The 21,025-nt window shown below is 42.4% G+C and overlaps 1 protein-coding gene across 12 annotated transcripts in view; it reads left to right on the top strand.

Annotated features, from left to right (window-relative positions):
* The window catches only part of LOC139381237 (neurexin-1a-like), a 749,117-nt gene that overhangs the window by 124,466 nt on the left and 603,626 nt on the right, over positions 1 to 21,025 (top strand). Inside the window, exon 4 of one of the 12 annotated variants that reach the window (XM_071124712.1) lies at positions 16,949 to 16,959. The exons of the other annotated variants lie outside the window; for them this stretch is intronic. Coding sequence (XP_070980813.1) covers positions 16,949 to 16,959 — 11 coding nt within the window. The remainder of the gene's footprint in view (positions 1 to 16,948; positions 16,960 to 21,025) is intronic. 12 annotated transcript variants of the gene reach the window in all.

Here is a 21,025-nt window from a genome sequence, read left to right as displayed (position 1 = left end):
CAAAACATGACTAATTCTAGGCTACTGAAGGACCTAGACTGTTGTTGGCAGGAGAGACGTGTGTGTGTGTGTGTTTCTGTGTCTGCGTGCATGTGCGTGTGGATGACCCATGGTGCCTGTGCCTCTGGAGGCAAATTGGGGCTTAAATAATGACAAGTGGTGAGATTGCATTTACTGATGGGGGGAGAGAATAACAGCTCACTCTCTGGAGACAGGTCTGGTTAAATAAATCACACTGCAGCATGGAGGGTTCCTGCTCCATGTTCCCTGAGAGTGACAGAGAGAGAAAGGCTTAAAACTGGAGGGAAAGAGGAGTGAGCGAGAGAGAGAGAGAGAGAGAGAGAGAGAAGGCTTCATACTGGAGGGAAAGAGGTGTGTGTGTGTGTGTGTGTGTGTGTGTGTGTGAGAGAATCAAAATGTGATAAACTCTTATATCTACTGGGTAAAATACCAGGGACAAGGAGAGAGAGAGAGAGAGAGAGAGAGAGAGAGAGAGAGAGAGAGAGAGAGAGAGAGAGAGAGACAAGAGAGAGAGAGAGACAAGAGAGAGACAAGAGAGGGATGAGGATAGGGACAAGAGGAGTGGGCCAAGAAGAGAGGGCCATGAGGAGAGAGACAAGAGGAGAGAGACAAGAGGAGGGAGACAAGAGGAAAGTCACAATGGTTAGGGATAAGAGGAGAGTGACGAGGAGATGGACAAGACGAGAGGGACAAGAGGAGAGAGATGAGTTGAGGGACAAGAGGAGAGGGTCATGAAGAGAGGGTCATGAAGAGAGGGTCATGAGGAGATGGACAAGAGGAGAGGGACAAGACGAGAGGGACAAGAGGAGAGAGACGAGGAGAGGGACAAGAGGAGAGGGCCATGAAGAGAGGGCCATGAGGAGAGGGACATGAGGAGAGGGACAAGAGGAGAGGGACAAGCAGAGAGGGACAAGCAGAGAGGGACAAGCAGAGAGGGACAAGAGGAGAGGGACAGGAGGGGAGAGACAAGAGGAGAAATACAAGAGTAGAGGGACGAGGGGAGAGACGAGGAGAGAGATAAGAGGAGAGAGACGAGGAGAGGGACAAGAGGAGAGGGCCATGAAGAGAGGGACATGAGGAGAGGGACATGAGGAGAGGGACAAGCGGAGAGGGACAAGCAGAGAGGGACAAGAGAGAGAGACAAGAGTAGAGGGACAAGAGGGGAGAGACGAGGAGAGAGATAAGAGGAGAGAGACAAGAGGAGAGGTACAAGAAGAGGGAGACAAGAGGAAAGTCACAAAGGGAGAGTGACAAGAGGAGAGTGACAAGAGGAGAGTGACAAGAGGAGAGTGACAAGAGGAGAGTGACAAGAGGAGAGTGACAAGAGGAGAGTGACAAGAGTAGAGGGCCAAGAAGAGAGGGACAAGAAGAGAGACAAGAAGAGAAAGACAAGAAGAGAAAGACAAGAGGAGAGGGATAGACATGAGGAGAGGGACAAGAAGAGAGAGACAAAAGGCGATGGACAAGAGGAGAAGGACCAGAAGAGGGAGACAAGAGGAGAAAGACAAGAGGAGAAAGACAAGATGAGAGAGACAAGAGGAGAGGGACAAGAGGAGAGGGACAAGGGGAGAGGGCCAGGAGGAGAGGGACAAGTGGAGAGGGACAAGAGGAGAGGGACAAGAGGAGAGCGAGAGACATGAGAAGAGGGACAAGAGGAGAGAAGAAGAGAGACATGAGGAGAGAGACGAGTGGAGAGGGACAAGAGGAGAGAGACCAGTTGACCAAGAGAAATAGGGGGAGAGTGATAAAATGTGCAGAGTGATGGAATGGGCAGAGTGATAGGATGGACAGAGTGATAGGATGATTAGAATAGTATGATGGGCAGAGTGATAGGATGATTCGAATAGTAGGATGGACAGAGTGATAGGATGATTAGAATAGTAGGATGGGCAGAGTGATAGGATGGGCAGTGATAGGATGGGCAGAGTGATAGGATTGGTAGTGATAGTATGGACAGAGTGATAGTATGATTAGAATAGTAGGATGGGCAGAGTGATAGGATGGACAGAGTGATAGTATGATTAGAATAGTAGGATGGGCAGAGTGATAGGATGGACAGAGTGATAGTATGATTAGAATAGTAGGATGGGCAGAGTTATAGGATGGGCAGTGATAGGATGGGCAGAGTGATAGGCTTGGTAGTGATAGTATGGACAGAGTGATAGTATGATTGGAATAGTAGGATGGACATAGTTATAGGATGATTAGAATAATAGGATGGGGAGAGTGATAGGATGATTAGAATAATAGTATGGACATAGTTATAGGATGATTCGAATAATAGGATGGGGAGAGTGATAGGATGATTAGAATAATAGTATGGACAGAGTTATAGGACGATTAGAATAATAGTATGGACAGAGTTATAGGATGATTAGAATAGTAGGATGGGCAGAGTGATAGTATGGACAGAATGATAGGATGATTAGAATAGTAGGATGGGCAGAGTGATAGGATGGGCAGTGATAGGATGATTAGAATAGTAGGATGGGCAGAGTGATAGGATGGGCAGTGATAGGATGGGCAGAGTGATAGGCTTGGTAGTGATAGTATGGACAGAGTGATAGTACGATTAGAATAGTAGGATGGACATAGTTATCGGATGATTAGAATAATAGGATGGGGAGAGTGATAGGATGATTAGAATAATAGTATGGACAGAGTTATAGGACGATTAGAATAATAGTATGGACAGAGTTATAGGATGATTAGAATAATAGGATGGGTTGGTGTGATAGGATGATTAGAATAATAGTATGGACAGAGTTATATGATGATTAGAATAGTAGGATGGGCAGAGTGATCGGATGGACAGAATGATAGGATGATTAGAATAGTAGGATGGGCAGAGTGATAGGATGGGCAGTGATATTATGATTAGAATAGTAGGATGGGCAGAGTGATAGGATGGACAGAGTGATAGGATGATTAGAATAGTAGGATGGGCAGAGTGATAGGATGGGCAGTGATAGGATGGGCAGAGTGATAGGATGGGCAGTGATAGGATGGGCAGAGTGATAGGATTGGTAGTGATAGTATGGACAGAGTGATAGTATGATTAGAATAGTAGGATGGGCAGAGTGATAGGATGATTAGAATAATAGTATGGACAGAGTTATAGGATTATTAGATTAATAGTATGTACAGGGTGACAGTATGATTATAATAATATTATGGACAGGGTGACAGTATGATTATAATAATATTATGGACAGGGTGATAGTATGATTATAATAATAGTATGAACAGAGTGATAGTATGATTATAATACTAGTATGGGGAGAGTTATAGGATGATTATAATAATAGTATGGACAGAGTGATAGTATGATTATAATAATATATGGACAGAGTTATAGGATGATTAGAATAATAGGATGGGGAGAGTGATAGGATGATTAGAATAATAGTATGGGCAAAGTTATAGGACGATTAGAATAATAGTATGGACAGAGTTATAGGATGATTAGAATAATATTATGGACAGAGTTATAGGATGATTAGAATAATAGGATGGGGAGAGTGATAGGATGATTAGAATAATAGTATGGGCAGAGTTATAGGATGATTATAATAATAGTATGGACAGAGTGATGGTATGATTATAATAATATTATGGACAGAGTTATAGGATGATTAGAATAATAGGATGGGGAGAGTGATAGGATGATTAGAATAATAGTATGGGCAGAGTTAGAGGACGATTAGAATAATAGTATGGACAGAGTTATAGGATGATTAGAATAATAGTATGGACAGAGTTGTAGGATGATTAGAATAATAGGATGGGTTGGTGTGATAGGATGATTAGAATAATAGTATGGACAGAGTTATAGGATGATTAGAATAATAGGATGGACAGAGTGATAGGATGATTAGAATAATAGGATGGGGAGATTGATAGGATGATTAGAATAATAGTATGGACAGAGTTATAGGATGATTACAATAATAGTATGGACAGAGTTATAGGATGATTAGAATAGTAGGATGGGCAGAGTGATCGGATGGACAGAATGATAGGATGATTAGAATAGTAGGACGGGCAGAGTGATAGGATGGGCAGTGATATTATGATTAGAATAGTATGATGGGCAGAGTGATAGGATGGACAGAGTGATAGGATGATTAGAATAGTAGGATGGGCAGAGTGATAGGATGGGCAGTGATAGGATGGGCAGAGTGATAGGATTGGTAGTGATAGTATGGACAGAGTGATAGTATGATTAGAATAGTAGGATGGGCAGAGTGATAGGATGATTAGAATAATAGTATGGACAGAGTTATAGGACAATTAGAATAATAGTATGGAGAAAGTTATAGGATGATTAGAATAATAGTATGTACAGGGTGATAGTATGATTATAATAATATTATGGACAGGTTGATAGTATGATTATAATAATATTATGGACACAGTGATAGTATGATCATAATAATATTATGGACATGGTGATAGTATGATTATAGTAATATTATGGACACGGTGATAGTATGATTATAATAATATTATGGACAGGGTGATAGTATGATTATAGTAATAGGATGGACAGAGTGATAGTATGATTATAATAATATTATGGACAGGGTGATAGTATGATTATAATAATAGTATAGACAGGGTGATAGTATGATTATAATAATAGTATGGACAGGGTGATAGTATGATTTTAATAATAGTATAGACAGGGTGATAGTAGAATTATAATAATATAATGGACAGGGTGATGGTATGATTATAATAATAGGATGGACAGAGTGATAGTATGATTCTAATAATATTATGGACAGGGTGATAGTATGAATATAATAATATTATTGACATGGTGATAGTATGATAATAATAATATTATGGACAGAGTGATAGTATGATTAGAATAATACATGCAGACGATTGCAGAACACTTCTCTTTGTGTTTTCCCCTTGCTTTTAGAATGCTCAGTAGCGGCCTGAGGTCAAACACAATGTCATCTGAATAAACTCCATACTAAACCGAAAACCTTCAGCACTAATCCTTGCGTTTCTAGCGTCAACAGGTGGTCAGTTGTCATACTCTCCTCCCATTTTGCTTTCAATTCAGGATAATTTGTCATCCCTTGCAGAGGTCCATGCCTGCAATCGACAGCATTCGCTTTGCAGTTGTTGTCACAAGGTAAGCCTCTTCAACATTGCGTGAACTTGCAATGAAGTCATCTGCATAGAGTGACTCTCTCAGTATCTCTACAACTTCTGGTTGTTCTGTTTCATATTGTTTCAGGTGCTTTCTGATTGTAGCTGCCATCAAGAATGGACTTGGGAAAGCTCCAAATACCACTCTTTTCATCCTCAGCGCACACAGCTCCTCTTCATTTTCTCCCCTTGGTGGATCTGTGAGCCATAGAAATCTCACGGCGTCTCTGTCTCTCACTGCTAGAGATATCTGCAGGAAAGCTTTCTTGATGTCTGCCATGAATGCGATCTCATGTAGTCTGAACTTCATCAGAACGCTGAGCAGATCCGGATTTAGGTTTGGTCATGTGAGTAGACAGTCATAGTAGTCTGCTCCTATCAGGACAGAGAGTTCAGGATCATTGTCATCTCATGGAAAGTCTGTGAGCTGCAGTCCCTTTCTATTGAGCACATGTTGAATATGTTCACCAGGAACCTTCATCACAGCTGTGCACACTTGTGGGGTTTCAATTGCCTCTATCGCTATTCTCTGCCGTTTGTCCCAGACATTCTCCAATATCCTTTCACTGTGCTGCGTTGGGACGTTGCTGGGGAAGAGTGAGTGCCTCTTGTCTGATTACAAGGTTGTCATGTATGAAGCTTCTCTGACTGCCTCCATCTAGTTAGCAACGAGCTATCTTTCTGCCCGATGGGCCTTCTATCCATGCCTTTGCCGTTTGTAGCAACACAGTCTTCTGTCCATCTGGTTTCATCATCACTGAATGGGGAATAACTGAGGAAACAACAGCATCTGCAGAAACAGTAGGGGGTTGCACCTCACTCCTCTTACCGGTACACACAGCAATGTGATGTCTGCTTCCACATGTTGCACATGACACATCTTTGACCTTTTTGCTATGTGTTTCTGTCCTAAACATACAAAGCATCTTGGTGAGCCACGCTCAAAGTACTAAATGATATCATAACCGCCATCGATAAAAGACAGTACTGTGCAGCCGTCTTCATCGACCTGGCCAAGGCTTTCGACTCAATCACCATATTCTTATCGGCAGACTCAGTAGCCTCGGTTTTTCTAATGACTGCCTTGCCTGGTTCTCCAACTACTTTGCAGACAGAGTTCAGTGTGTCAAATTGGAGGGCATGTTGTCCGGTCCTCTGGCAGTCTCTATGGGGGTGCCACAGGGTTCAATTCTCGGGCCGACTCTCTTCTCTGTACATATCAAGGATGTTGCTGCGGGCGATTCCCTGATCCACCTCTACGCAGACGACACCATTCTGTATACTTCTAGCCCTTCCTTGGACACTGTGCTATCTAACCTCCAAACGAGCTTCAATGCCATACCACACTCCTTCCGTTGGCTCCAACTGCTCTTAAACGCTAGTAAAACCAAATGAATGCTTTTTAACCGTTCGCTGCATGCACCCACATGCCCGACTAGCATCACCACCCTGGATTGTTCCGACCTAGAATATGTCGACATCTATAAGTACCTAGGTGTCTGGCTAGACTGTAAACTCTCCTTCCAGACTCATATCAAACATCTCCAATCCAAAATCAAATCTAGAATCGGCTTTCTGCCATCCGCTTTGTTACTAAAGCACCTTATACCACCCAACACTGCAACCTGTATGCTCTAGTCGGCTGGCCCTCACTACATATTAGTCTCCAGAACCACTGGCTCCAGGTCATCTACAAGTCCATGCTAGGTAAAGCTCCGCCTTATCTCAGTTCACTGGTCACGATGGCAACACCCACCCGTAGAACGCGCTCCAGCAGGTGTATCTCACTGATCATCCCTAAAGCCAACACCTCACTTGGCCGCCTTTCCTTCCAGTTCTCTTCTGCCTGTGACTGGAACAAATTGCAAAAATCATTGAAGTTGGAGTCTTTTATCTCCCTCGCCAACTTTAAACATCTGCTATCTGAGCAGCTAACAGACCGCTGCAGCTGTACATAGTTCATCGGTAAATAGCCCACCAAATTTACCTACCTCATCCCCATACTGTTTTTATTTATTTCCTTTTCTACTCTTTTGCACACCAGTATCTCTACCTGCACATGATTTATCACTCCAGCGTTAATCTGCTAAATTGTAATTATTCGCCTACCTCCTCATGCCTTTTGCACACAATGTATATAGACTCTTTTTTTATTTTTTTATTTTTTCTACTGTGTTATTGACCTGTTAATTGTTTACTCCATGTGTAACTCTGTGTTGTCTGTTCACACTGCTATGCTTTATCTTGGCCAGGTCGCAGTTGTAAATGAGAACTTGTTCCCAACTAGCCTAGCTGGTTAAATAAAGGTGAAATAAAAAAAATAAAGTAAATAAAATAAAAATCTTCACATTTTCTTTAGTTTCTCCTTGCATGTAGCAATATTGTGGTCAGGGCAGTTTTCTGATTTGTGGTCTGCACTGTCACAGAATAGACAGTTTTGTTCCTCCTGACAGCAGGAGGAATAGACAGAATAGACAGCTCCTGCAGCAGAGGGCATGTTGGGTCTTTTTGTTTTCATTTCATTGGAGAAGCATGACCTGTTCCATGGTTTGCTCTCTTTCTGTGGGTTGTATGATCTTGTCATTTGTAGTGCTCTCTACCTGCTCTGAACCTCCTTCTGTAGGAAACTGACGATCTCAGCCACTTTCCATTCGTCATCTACTCCCCTCTGACGACTATAGTCAAGAGCTATGTCCTCTGGAATCATCTGCAGTAAGATTGGGCATAGTAGGCTTCCATAGGTTTCTGACACTACACCCAGTGATTCCAAGCTCCGAATCTGAATTTCACAGTCATCATATAGCTGCCTCAATGCATTTAGATCAGATGATTTCTTCACAGGAGTGAGATTCAGCAGCCTTGACATTTGAGCACTAATCACAAGATCTTTCCTTCCAAATCTGCTCTTGAACAGAGCGATTGCATCATCATCATATGTTAACATCAGTCCTGCTGCTGACTTTGCAGTTGGTCCAGTGAGATATGTTTTCATATAGGTAAACATCTCTTTCTTACACAGTGAATCATTGTTGTGAATTATGGTCTCATACTGGCTCCAAAACTCCTTCCACATACTGAGATCTCCATAGAATTTCTCAATAATCAACTTTGGTAGCCTTACTGATTGTCTCTGTGATCTGTTTGAGTTAGCGTCACTCACCCGTGCTGGTAGTGGATTGAGGTCCTGTTTTTTCTTCATCACTCGTTGTGCATGGCTCTTCAGCATGATAACGCACTCTTTGTAATCCTCCGTGCATACAATCTCTGCTTCCAATCCGTCCAATGGCGTTAACTGTTCAATTCAACGATCAAGTTCAAACAAGCTGTCCTCCTTAGCTAACAGCAATTCCAACAATGTACTCAAGTGATAGGTATCCGGATTTGACTGGGTTATTTCCACGTCAATCGGATTCAAAATCCGTGTTGTGGCACCTTGAATGGTACCCCGCTTTCGTCTCATTCTTTCCACATCATCCCGACGTTCCTCCTCAGTCATTTCATCCCTACAATCTTCGTCGCAGCTCGTTCTTTTCTGGGGTTTCTGCACTAAAATATAGAATAACTATCTTCAATGTAATGACTCGGGACGTCAGGTTTGATAGGAAAGCTTCTTTTAGTAATAATACTTGTTCACGTTACATTTAACATCTTTAGATTCTACAGAGCAATGAAAGTAAGTTGCTAGTGAAAAGAGCCAGGATAATCACTTGTCACTTGCACATAACTGGCGCATTCTCTCTCTCTCTACTTCCTGTCGCAAGACATTCTGGAACTTGCAGTCAAAAGTGTAATTCAATACTAACTAATACAATTACGTATGTAAATAACTGTAAAAAAAATATCTCAAGATACAGCTCAATGAATTAACTTAAACATTAACTCTGTAACCCATTAAAGTTACATCACTATGTTAAGCCATGAATCAACCTAGATGGTCTATTTGTCATGTATGATGAGGGAGAAGTGGGACTCTGTTGTTTTTTAAAACATTTTTTAAATGGATTGGCACGGGTGGGGGATGCTCCCTTCCCAACCGTAGACCCTTTGCACTCCCCTAAAGTTATTAAAAACCATTTAAAGAATGTGCTGTCCATTTGCAATATGTTTCAATGGGCTTTTACCATCACGAATTTGACATGCTCAAAAATCCTGCAGTAATGCGAAATTGACTGGCCCGATGAACTCCGGATGGCCGGGCAGTGATTCTGGGTCCTCTCCATCGCTCATTGGTGTTGATTTCAGAATGTACATTTGGTGATGGTCTATCACTGTTTGAACATATTGCAAATGGACAAAAGTCAGCCAGCAAGTCACTGTCCATCATTCAATTAGATATCATTCTGACACCAAACTGACACCACACCCACCTTTTCCAACTCGTTTAGAAGCCAACTATCACATATTTCAGAGCAGGCGCAAAGTTCACAGCGCCTTCTGTTTAAACCACAATAAAAATATCAAAAACATAGTTACGTTCTAGGTGCGGGTCCAGTTCTGACATTATGTGTAGGCCTTTGTGAGGCGACCCCGAATCCCGAGTTCTGGCTTGATAGGTCATTCGGTGCTCGAGCAACGACCTTAATTGGTGTTGAAAATCCACTTTTTCCAGAAGTTGCTACGGGGTCTTTGAAGGAGCTATCGGACAGAATCATTGGGGTCTGTCTCTATGGGCCGAGGTGGTTTCAATGCACCTAGTCTTGCGACTTGAAATGTACGAGGCTGTTTCTCGGTCTGAGAACCTTCTACAGCCACATAACTCACCACACACTATCAACTTGAGCTCTAGAACAGGTTTCTAAAGTTTCAGAGGTCTGACGGTTCTTTGATACTTCGAACAAAGGTAACTATTGCAGGCTCGGTGTGTCTCTAAGCCCCACACTGTGTCACTCCATCCTTGCTGTGTGTGTGTTAGTTTTTGTTGGAAATCTGATGGGAGAAATTACTTATTTACAGTTCATGAAGGTTGCCTAATCACACATTTGAAGAATTGGAATGATGTGACTTTTTTAACCCTTCGAAACAGCCCCTGTAACCCCAATTTAAGGCACTTCTGGTTGGCACAGGAAGCTTAAAGTAAACACATATCCTCATTGTTGTGTCTTTCACAGAATCCTGAGTTTTAAATTTTTACGTTAATTAAGAACTGACTGATATACACAGGGTTGAATGCCCTATTTCTCACTCACAAACTGCAGGTTTGGTATATCAAAACACCTTTAGGGTGAATTTAACCACTTCCGGTTGCTCCAGGAAGTTTAGAATCAACACAGGTAGACGTCATAGGTGCCTGATGACTAGTCATCGAAGACAGGTTCATAAACCACATAGGCTTCAGGTTGAATTTAGGGGAGCACGCAATGTACAGTGAGGAAAAAAAGTATTTGATCCCCTGCTGATTTTGTACGTTTTCCCACTGACAAAGAAATGATCAGTCTATAATTTGAATGGTAGGTTTATTTGAACAAAAAAATCCAGAAAAACGCATGTCAAAAATGTTATAAATGATTTGCATTTTAATGATGCAAATAAGTATTTGACCCCTCTGCAAAACATGACTTACTACTTGGTGGCAAAACCCTTGTTGGCAATCACAGAGGTCAGACGTTTCTTGTAGTTGGCCACCAGGTTTGCACACATCTCATGAGGGATTTTGTCCCACTCCTCTTTGCAGATCTTCTCCAAGGCATTAAGGTTTCGAGGCTGACGTTTGGCAACTCGAACTTTCAGCTCACTCCACAGATTTTCTATGGGATTAAGATCTGGTGACTGGCTAGGCCACTCCAGGACCTTAATGTGCTTCTTCTTGAGTCACTCCTTTGTTGCCTTGGCCGTGTGTTTTGGGTCATTGTCATGCTGGAAGACCCATCCACGACCCATTTTCAATGCCCTGGATTAGGGAAGGAGGTTCTCACCCAAGATTTGACGGTACATGGCCCCGTCCATCGTCCCTTTGATGCAGTGAAGTTTTCCTGTCCCCTTAGCTGAAAAACACCCCCAAAGCATAATGTTTCCACCTCCACGTTTGACCCCAAGGACACTATCCTCCTGATGGTGGGGATGGTGTTCTTTGTGTCATACTCAGCATTCCTCCTTCTCCAAACACGGCGAGTTGAGTTGATGCCAAAGAGCATCATTTTGGTCTCATTTGACCACAACACTTTCACCCAGTTGTCCTCTGAATCATTCAGATGTTCATTGACAAACTTCAGCAGGCATGTATATGTGCTTTCTTGAGTAGGGGGACCTTGCGGGCGCTGCAGGATTTCAGTCCTTCACGGCGTAGTGTGTTGCCAATTGTTTTCTTGGTGACTATGGTCCCAGCTGCCTTGAGATCATTGACAATATCCTCCCGTGTAGTTCTGGGCTGATTCCTCACCGTTCTCATGATCATTGCAACTCCACGAGGTGAGATCTTGCATGGAGCCCCAGGCCAAGGGAGATGAACAGTTATTTTGTGTTTCTTCCATTTGCGAATAATCGCACCAACTGTTATCACCTTCTCACCAAGCTGCTTGGTGATGGTCTTGTAGCCCATTCCAACCTTGTGTAGGTCTACAATCATGTCCCTGACATCCTTGGAGAGCTTTTTGGTCTTGGCCATGGTGGAGAGTTTGGAATCTGATTGATTGATTGCTTCTCTGGACAGGTGTCTTTTATACAGGTAACAAACTGAGATTAGGAGCACTCCCTTTAAGAGTGTGCTCCTAATCTCAGGTCGGTACCTGTATAAAAGACACCTGGGAGCCAGAGATCGTTCTGATTGAGAGGGGGTCAAATACTCATTTCCCTCATTAAAATGCAAATCAATTTGTAACATTTTGGACATGCGTTTTTCTGTACTTTTTTTTGTTATTCTCTCTCTCACTGTTCAAACAAACCTACCATTAAAATTATAGAAGGATCATTTCTTCGTCTGTGGGCAAACGTACAAAATCAGCAGGAGGGGGATCAAATATTCGTATAAAAAATCAAGATGAACACTTACCACGCTGCACTTTTGTCCTCTCGTTCATACGACGACCGTTACAGTAGGTTCATGTACTTTGACGTGAAGAGTTCAAATTAGCGCTCTATTTTTGTTTTGACCTTTAATCCCAGAAAAATGACCTTCTCAAAAAGCGCTGAGGCCTCGACGCCATCTTTTTCAGGGCTAACAGCTCATTAGTCCAAACATATGCTCACCAAGTTTCGTCTTTTCCGTTTAGGATAAATGGCCATGTCGTGATTGGTGATGTTTTGTACATTTGCAATAAGATTCCATTCGCCGTCTGGAGGAATTCACCGGGACTGCGGAAAATTGACAAAAATGTGAAAATTGTATTAAACGGATACCGAATGTCCGAGAGACTTCGTTCGATGACTTCCCGGAACATCTGGCAGCGGTGCACGGCCCGCTGCCATCGACAAATTTTACAAACATTTGCGGACATCTAGTAAGGGACCGTACATTTGCAATATGGAGTTTCTCATCGATCATACAGCAAATGCAAAAATATTCCCTTCATGTTTGGAAGCAAGTCCCCACAGCAATGTTCCAACATCTGGTGGAATGCCTTCCCAGCAGAGTGGAGGCTGTTATAGCAGCAAAAGGGGGGCCAACTCTATATTATTGCCCATGAATTTTGGAATGAGATGTTTGACCACAGGTGTCCACATACATTTGGTAATGTACTGTACCTTATAACCTTACATTGAGCAAGGTGCCAATCTCATGTTTCATAATGGAGCAAAATGGCAACCGCTACGAAAGGAAAACAAATAAAGTGGGAGTTGATCTGTGGTTCCCCGTTCACTGTTAAACGCCGTTCAAATATCATCCGTGGAATGAGATCTGAAGTCTATCACAGACAGACAGACAGACAGACAGACAGACAGACAGACACACGCACGCACGCACGCACACGCACGCACGCACACGCACACAGGCACGCGCACACAGGCATACACGCACGCACACAGACACATACACACACGCACACAGACACATACACACACGCACACAGACACACACACACACGCACACAGACACACACACACGCACACACACGCACACAGACACACACACACGCACACAGACACACACGCACACAGACACACACACACGCACACACACACACGCACACAGACACACACACACTCACACACACACAGACATACAAATGTAAAAGCACACACAAACACACAGACAGACACACACAAACGTACTCACACACACACACACACACAGACATATTCACAGACACAGACACAGACACACAAACAAACGCACAGACACAGACACACACACACACAGACATCAACAGGATTAAGACTAGCGCTAGACAGGGTCCTGCTGGTTGTATCAACAGGATTAAGACTAGCACTAGACAGGGTCCTGCTGGTAGCAGTAAAAAAAAAATATATATATATATATATATATTTCACCTTTATTTAACCAGGTAGGCTAGTTAAGAAAGTTCTCATTTAGAACTGCGACCTAGCCAAGATAAGGCAAAGCAAAGCAGTGTGACATGAACAACAACACAGAGTTACACATGGAATAAACGAGCATACAGTCAAAAACACAATTGAAAAAAATTAAGTCTATATACATTGTGTGCAAATGGCGTGAGGAGGTAGGCAATAAATAGGCCATAGTAGCGAAGTAATTACAATTTAGCAGATTAACACTGGAGTGATAAATGAGCAGATGATGATGTGCAAGTAAAGAAACTGGTGTTGTCCACATATTCTAGGTCAGAACCTCAGAACTGACCAGGGTAGTGATGCTAGTCGGGCGGGCGGTGCGGGCAGCGAACGATTGAAAAGCATGCATTTGATTTGACTAGAGTTTGAAAGGCAGTTGGAGGCCAAGGAAGGAGTGTTGTATGGTATTGAAGCTCGTTTTGGAGGTTAGTTAACACAGTGTCCAAAGAAGGGACAGATATATGCAGAATTGTGTTTTCTGTGTAGAGGTGGATCAGGGAATCACCCGCAGCAAGAGAGACATCATTGATATATACAGAGAAAATAATCGGCCCAGGAATTGAACCCTGTGGTACCCCCATAGAGACTGCCAGAGGTCCGGAAAACAGGCCCTCCGATTTGACACACTCAACTCTGTCGGCAAAGTAGTTGGTGAACCAGGCGAAGCAGTCATTTGAGAAACCAAGGCTATTAAGTCTGCCAATAAGAATGTGGTGATTGACAGAGTCGAAAGCCTTTGCCAGGTCGATGAAGACGGCTGCACATTACTGTCTTTTATCGATGGCAGTTATGATATCGTTTGTACCTTGAGCGTGGCTGAGGTGCACCCCTGACCAGCACGGAAAACCGGATTGCACAGTGGAGAAGGTACAGCGGGATTCGAAATGGTCATTTATCTGTTTTTTAACTTGGCTTTCGAAGACTTTAGAAAGACAGGGCAGGATGGATATAGGTCTATAATAGTTTGGGTCTAGAGTGTCACCCCCTTTGAAGAGGGGAATGACCTCGACAGCTTTCCAATCTTTAGGGATCTCGGACGATACGAAAGAGAGGTTGAACAGGCGGGTAATAGGGGTTGCAACAATGGCGGCGGATTGTTTTAGAAAGAGAGGGTCCAGATTGTGTAGCCCAGCTGATTTGTATGGGTCCAGGTTTTGCAGCACTTTGGCTTGGGACAATTTGTTTTCTATTCTTTGGTCTATACGTCTCTCTTTCTTCAGCTATTTTTTGCTCTTTCTGTCTTTCTCTTTCCTGCTCTCTTGCTAGTTGCAGTAACCCATCATGTGGACTTTATAGTATTCACAGTGACAGTAGCCCATCATGTGGCTTGTGTAGTATTCACAGTTACAGTAACCCATAATGTGGACTTTATAGTATTTACAGTTACAGTAACCCATCATGTGGCTTGTATAGTATTCACAGTGACAGTAACCCATCATGTGGCCTTCACAGTGACAGTAACCCATCAGGTGTTTTTACAGTGAAAGTTACCCATCAGGTGTTTTTACAGTGACAGTAACCCACATTGATTCTGCTCTATTGTGGTCTATTTTAAGATACATTAAACTTGTTTTTCTAAATGTCTGTGAGCATTAGATCTTAGTATGACTCTCAACACTGTAGGAGCTTTGACCCACATCACAGAGGAAGTGTTGCAGCCTGGAATCCCACCTCACAGAGGAAGTGTTGCTTCCTGGAATCACTCATAACGGAGGAAGTTTTGCTGCCTGGAATCCCACATCACAGAGGAAGTGTTGCTGCCTGGAATCACTCATAACGGAGGAAGTTTTGCTGCCTGGAATCCCACATCACAGAGGAAGTGTTGCTGCCTTTGATGGAGCTATGATGGCGCCAGAGAGAATGGCTGCCATTTTACAGTCTCCTAACCAATTGTGCTATTGTGTGTTTTTTTGCGTTATTTTGTACATTCTTTTTCTGCCACTGTCTCTTATGACCTAAAAGAGCTTCTAGAATCAGGACAGCGATTACTCACCTCATATTGAAAGACACATTTTTCTTTAACAAGTCCAGTCACCCGACAAGGCCCTCATCCCCGTCATTCGCAGGAGACAAAGACAGAGATATCAGGGACGAATGTCGTGGTGCATGGTACGGATCCGGTGGCGAGTAGAGAATCTGCCTTTACCATCGGCCCTATAAACCAACGTGTAATCATTGGATAATAAAATGGACAAACTACAAGCATGTATATCCTACCAAAGGGACATTAAAACTGTAACATCTTATTTTTCACAGTTGTGGCTAAACGACGACATTAATAATATGCAGCTGGCGGGTTATACACTGTAGTTGCAGGATAGAACAGAAGCCTCTGGTAAGACAAGGGGTGGCAGTCTTTGTATATTTGTAAACAACAGCTGGTGCACAAAATCTAAGGAAGTCTCAAGGTTTTGCTCGCCTGAGATAGAGTATCTCATGATAAGCTGAAGACCACACTATTTACCTAGAGAGTTTTCATAAATATTCTTCATAGCGGTCTATTTACCACCTCAAACCGACACTGCTACTAAGACTGCACTCAATGAGCTGTATACGGCCATAAGCAAACAGAAAAATTTTCATCCAGAGGCAGCGCTCCTAGTGGCCGGGGACTTTAATGCAGGGAAACTTAAATCCGTTGTACCTACAGTTTAGGTCAGAAGTTTACATACACCTTAGCCAAATACATTTAAACTCAGTTTTTGATAATTCCTGACATTAAATCCAAGTAAACATTCCCTGTTTTAGGTCAGCTAGGATCACCACTTTATTTTAAGAATGTGAAATGTCAGAATAATAGTAGAGAGAATTACTTTCATCACATTCCCAGTGAGTCAGGTTTATAAGGCCTCCTTGCTCGCACATGCTTTTACAGTTCTGCCCAGACATTTTCTATAGGATTGAGGTCAGGGCTTTGTGATGGCCACTCCAACACCCATTTGCGACCTAGCTATAACTGAAGTCTTGAGATGTTGCTTCAATATATCCACATAATTTTCCTGCCTCATGATGCCATCCATTTTGTGACCAGTTCCTCCTGCAGCAAAGCACCCCCACAACATTATGGTGCCACCCCCATTCTTCACGGTTGTGAAGGGGTTCTTCGGCTTGCAAGCCTACCCCTTTTTCCTCCAAACATAACAATGGTCATTATGGCCAAACAGTTTTAATTTTGTTTCATCAGACCAGAGGACATTTTCCAAAAAGTACGATCTTTGTCCCCATGTGCAGTTGCAACGGTAGTCAGACTTTTTTATGGAGGTTTTGTAGCAGTGGCTTCTTCCTTGCTGAGTGGCCTTTCAGGTTGTGTCGTGGTAGGACTCGTTTTACTGTGGATATAGATGCTTTTGTACCTGCATGATGCCATGCTCCTCCTCTCTCACTATGTTTCTTTCCTTTGGTTTCTCATTTCCTCCCTTTTCTACCCATGAAAATGCTAAACTGTCCACGAAGCCACAGTCCCTCGTTATTTATGACAGATCTGGTTCCCTCCTTTTTTCAGACAGCTCTGGCTCCCTCGTTATTTCAGACAGCTCTGGCTCCCTCATTATTTCAGACAGTGCTGGCTCCCTCATTATTTCAGACAGTGCTGGCTCCCTCGTTATTTCAGACAGCTCTGGCTCCCTCGTTATTTCAGACAGCTCTGGCTCCCTCGTTATTTTAGACAGCTCTGGCTCCCTTGTTATTTCAGACATCTCTGGCTCCCTCGTTATTTCAGACAGTTCTGTCTCCCTCGTTATTTCAGACAGCTCTGGCTCCCTTGTTATTTCAGACAGCTCTGGCTCCCTCATTATTTCAGACAGCTCTGGCTCCCTCGTTATTTCAGACAGCTCTGGCTCCCTCGTTATTTCAGACATCCCTGGCTCCATCATTATTTCAGACAGCTCTGGCTCCCTCGTTATATCAGACAGCTCTGGCTCCCTCGTTATTTCAGACAGCTCTGGCTCCCTCGTTATTTCAGACAACTCTGGCTCCCTCGTTATTTCAGACATCCCTGGCTCCATCACTATTTCAGACAGCTCTGGCTCCCTCGTTATTTCAGACAGCTCTGGCTCCCTCGTTATTTCAGACAGCTCTGGCTCCCTCGTTATTTCAGACAGCTCTGGCTCCCTCGTTATTTCAGACAGCTCTGGCTCCCTCGTTATTTCAGACAGCTCTGGCTCCCTCGTTATTTCAGACAGCTCTGGCTCCCTCGTTATTTCAGACAGCTCTGGCTCCCTCGCTATTTCAGACAGCTCTGGCTCCCTCGTTATTTCAGACAGCTCTGGCTCCCTCGTTATTTCAGACAGCTCTGGCTCCCTCGTTATTTCAGACAGCTCTGGCTCCCTCGTTATTTCAGCCAGCTCTGGCTCCCTCGTTATTTCAGACAGCTCTGGCTCCCTCGTTATTTCAGACAGCTCTGGCTCCCTCGTTATTTCAGACAGCTCGGGCTCCCACATTATTTCCGAGCATTGCTGGACACTGCTCTTATTCTCCTCCTCTCCTCCTTACCTCTCCCTCTTTTTTCACAATTTTCTAACGTCCCACTCTTCTGAATTCCGACAGCCACGTCTGTCTATGATGCCTGCGTGTGTGTGTGGGTGTGTGTGTGTGTGTGTGTGTGCATGTAGTTTGTGTGTGCATGTTGTTTGTGTGTGTGCATGTTGTTTGTGTGTGTGCATGTTGTTTGTGTGTGTGCATGTAGTTTGTGTGTGCATGTAGTTTGTGTGTGCATGTTGTTTGTGTGTGCATGTTGTTTGTGTGTGCATGTTGTTTGTGTGTGTATGTGTTCGTGTTCTTCACCCCTTGCCACATTGCATTTTGTTTCATGCAGTGTCTGTCCAGGGTGATAAATCAGGGGATCGATAGGCAGGCCATGAAAAATGTAAGGGCTGAAAATAGGGCTGAAATGTATTAATGTGCCATGGAGTGTCATGGAGGTCGAGTCACAGCGGAGGGACGTGTGATTTTTAAGTGGCTTTCATTTTTAATCGGATTGATTAGCATATGTGATCATTATCTCATCTTTCCAAATATTGCCAGATAGTGAGCCGTGAACTTTGGGTAAATATATTTTAAATATATATAAAATACTGGAATTGATATGGATTTAAATGGGATGTAAATTATGAATTAACATTTTTAAGGAAAATTGTGGATGCAATTTCTGTATGTTATTTGGACATTCAACTATTAATCAAGTGACTTCACATAGAGTAGAGTTGTATATCAAGTTTGTATATCACTGGTAAACACAGTGAACTTCCACAGTGATTTGAAGAACAACAAAAACACTCTGAAAGATCTGTTCTTTAGCTATGGAAATCACATTAGAACATGGAGAGCTTTTTTATTCGATTTTCACCGAACCAATTTACTGGTGGACTAAAAGCACCTCACACAGGTTACGTGGGAAATAAAGAAACTGTTTTTACCTTGGGCAGGGCAGCTGCTGAAATAACCTTCTGAGATATTACCTGTGAATGGGTGGAAAAGTGACTGGCATAGAAAATATAACACTATAATGACACAATAAATGTTGTAGAATAAAAATACATATGGGTGCATATCTCACAAGAGTAAAACGGAAAGGTCTATATTTATTTATTTATATACTGTAGATACATATATTTAATTGTCTTGCAGATACTATAGTGAATGTAGACAGCAACTTCAGATGTGTTCCTTTTAGCTGTTGTCAGTATTAACACTACAGATACTATAGTGAATGTAGACAGCAACTTCAGATGTTTTCCTTTTAGCTGTTGTCAGTATTAACACTACAGGCTACATGTTTCTCATTACATATTAATTTCCACATTGAACCTTACTTTTTACATGCTAGTTTGGGCTCAGCATTTAAGCCAAACCATTTAAGCAGCCTAGGAACACCATCATAAAATATAATATAATATATATTTTTATACTTTAGTATTATAAAATTAAATATGTTCACGTGTGTTCTTTACATACAGCCTTAACCACTGAGGATAATGTTAGTCTATATTGGAGGGGAGCACAGAGAGAGAACAGAGCCAAGTAGTGTATTTGGGAGCTAATTCCTGTTCATGCAGAGTACACACAATATCACTGTTGTTTTCTGACATAAAAATCATCCTTATATTACCTTATTATATATTATGTATCTAGCTCAACACACCATGTGCCTAAGGGACACTACAGAATGGGATCTACAGCTGATGTGCACTACTGTCAAACATCCTACCAGTATTTGACATGTATAGAGCAAGAATGAATGATGCATGTGTGGATACTGTGGGGGCTATACTGCTCATATGGCCAGGAGGCAATGTCTTGTATGTAATGTAGAACATGGACCTCTATATGTACAGTTGAAGTTGGAAGTTTACATACACCTTAGCCAATACATTTAAACTCAGTTTTTCACCATTCCTGACATTTAATCCTAGTAAAAATTCCCTGTCTTAGGTCAGTTAGGATCACCACTTTATTTTAAGAATGTGAAATGTCAGAATAATAGTAGAGAGACTGATTTGTTTCAGCTTTTAATTATTTCATCACATTCCCAGTGGGTCAGAAGTTTACATACACTCAATTAGTATTTGGTAGCATTGCCTTTAAATTGTTGGCTTTATGATGGCCACTCCAATACCTTGACTTTGTTGATGGTTGCGTGGTCCCGTGGTGTTTATACTTGCATACTATTCTTTGTACAGATGAACGTGGTAACTTCATGCGTTTGGAAATTGCTCCCAAGAATGCACCAGACTTGTGGAGGTCTACAATCTTTTTCAGAAAAATGTATTGTGTCATGCACAAAGTAGAGTTCCTAACCTACTTGCCAAAAATATAGTTCGATTTCTGATTTCTTTTGATTTTCCATTGATGTCTATCAAAGAGGCGTTGAGTTTGAAGGTAGGCCTTGAAATACATCCACAGGTACACCTCCAATTGACTCAAATGATGTCAATTAGTCTATTAGAAGCATCTAAAGCCATGACATAATTTTCTGGATTTTCCAAGCTGTTTAAAGGCACAGTGTATGTAAACTTCTGACCCACTGGAATTGTGATATAGTGAATTATAAGTGACTAAATGACTAAATGCTAAGTGACTAAATGCTCTTGATTAATAAAGGAGTGTTTGTTTGTGAATATAGCTGGTAGAAGCATGTAGGTAACATATATATTGTCTCCTAGACTAATAGCAGCCAGCTTTTGGAGCACAATTTGGTTCAGTGTTCCAATATTATAGCAAATTGTCACATCCTGACCTAAGTTCCTTTTTTATGTCTCTATTTTGTTTGGTCAGGGCGTGAGTTGGGGTGGGCGTTCTATGTTTTGTTCTAGGTTTGGTACTTCTATGTGTTTGGCCTGGTATGGTTCCCAATCAGAGGCAGCTGTCAATC

The sequence above is a fragment of the Oncorhynchus clarkii genome, chromosome 23, assembly GCF_045791955.1.
Source record: "Oncorhynchus clarkii lewisi isolate Uvic-CL-2024 chromosome 23, UVic_Ocla_1.0, whole genome shotgun sequence".
Classification (NCBI taxonomy): Eukaryota; Metazoa; Chordata; class Actinopteri; order Salmoniformes; family Salmonidae; genus Oncorhynchus; species Oncorhynchus clarkii.
Note: the sequence above shows the minus strand (reverse complement) of the source record. Positions and strands in the feature narration are given on the sequence as shown.